This window comes from Austrofundulus limnaeus, unplaced genomic scaffold (genome assembly GCF_001266775.1).
Source record: "Austrofundulus limnaeus strain Quisiro unplaced genomic scaffold, Austrofundulus_limnaeus-1.0 Scaffold45, whole genome shotgun sequence".
Lineage (NCBI taxonomy): Eukaryota > Metazoa > Chordata > Actinopteri > Cyprinodontiformes > Rivulidae > Austrofundulus > Austrofundulus limnaeus.
The window spans coordinates 303256-304853 of NW_013952447.1; the positions used below are offsets into that span (position 1 = coordinate 303256).

The 1598-nt window shown below is 34.5% G+C and overlaps 1 protein-coding gene across 1 annotated transcript in view; it reads left to right on the plus strand.

Moving 5' to 3' along the window:
* Positions 1 to 1598, plus strand: part of LOC106517133 (cadherin-12) — a gene marked incomplete at its 3' end in the record, with an annotated part of 106074 nt that overhangs the window by 99044 nt on the left and 5432 nt on the right. The window contains 1 exon segment of the mRNA XM_014007847.1: positions 744 to 997. Coding sequence (XP_013863301.1) covers positions 744 to 997 — 254 coding nt within the window.

The following is a 1598-nucleotide window of genomic DNA, read 5'->3' on the forward strand; positions in this document are numbered from 1 at the left end:
TAGTGAGGCAGATTGATTTAGATGGGTTTTCCCCCTAAGACAAGTCACTTGCGTTATTCGAAAGTGGCAAAAAAGAAAAACCTGTTGCATGCCCAGCAGTTGTTTTATTATGAATATTTAATTTCCAAGAAAACAAAAGACTTGCAGAAGCTGTTTTTTTATTTATTTATTTATTTATTTATTTATTTATTTATTTATTTATTTGCTTACAGTGTTATCACTTTAAGAAAATAAGTAATGTAAAATGTAATGAAAGTGTATTTTCTGGAGTCTATCTTGTGAATAGTCTCAGGCACTACCACACCATATTGAAGATCAATATCTGTACAACTGCTTGATTCATAGCCGTTTTAATGTTTCCTATGGTCAGTCGGTTGTGGGAGCCATCTTGTCTCAAAAAGATAATCAATTGTAGGTTTACATAAAATTGTTTTTTTCTCAGGTTTTATTGAAAGAAATTTAATGGTTCAGGAGATATTTTCCTAACAAGACAAAAACACACACACACACCCACACACACACACACACACACATAGACAAAAGCAAAAACAATACCACCCTTTTTTTTCTTCACTGGCATGCAATAACGACATAGCACTTTCAAAATTAAACCTTCCGTGTTGTACAGAACACTACACAAAGTGAAAATTGGACAACGTGTACTTGCATACTTCACATATTGTCAACAATAGTTTTAAAATTAACTTTGTTTTTGTAACTATTTCATATTTTTCTTTTTGTAGCCCCTGGACTATGAAACCAAGAAGGCATACACCTTCAAGGTAGAAGCTGCGAATGCTCATTTGGATCCACGCTTTCAGAGCTTTGGGGCCTTCAAAGACACTGCAACAGTGAAGATTAACGTTTTGGATGTGGATGAGCCCCCGGTGTTCAATAAGCCCTCCTATGTGATGGATGTGTACGAGGACACACCTGCAGGCACCATCATCGGCGCGGTGACGGCACAGGATTTAGATGCTAGCAGCAGCCCAGTCAGGTAAAGTTAAACTGCTCATTCCAAGAGTACACTGTGTTATATAATGGCTTTATGCCTTTAATCATTTTCTTTAATATCTAAGTCACATCTCAGATTTAGAAATCTCTTGAAGGTTTGCCTGCAGCATAAACCAATGCATTCCACTTGAAAAGAGATAAGAATGCCTGTGGAAATGGCATAGAAATATGATGAGATATGGAAATGAGGAAAATATCCCTTTTTAATTATTATAATGAGACAATTTTTTGTTTGTTCCCATACAGTCTTCAAGTCCTGCTTTAAAAACAACCCCAACATAAGGATATTGGATTTTATCTTTTATTTTAACAAATACTTTCTCCTTCTCATTTTCTTCTTAGAGCATGTCATTACACTTTTAAAAATTGTAAATGGAGTACTCATTTTCTTTGTCCTTCGATATAAGTGTTACAAACGTCCTTTTTTACTGCAATACACCAACAGTTTCTAAATTTTGTTATAGATGAATGCAACAACATTCATTTTGTATTTGTAGTCTTGGGAAAGGGCTTATTGTGAATTAATTGTGCCTACATTTCAGTACTTATTTAAGAGCTGCACTAGTGGAACAAAATCATATATA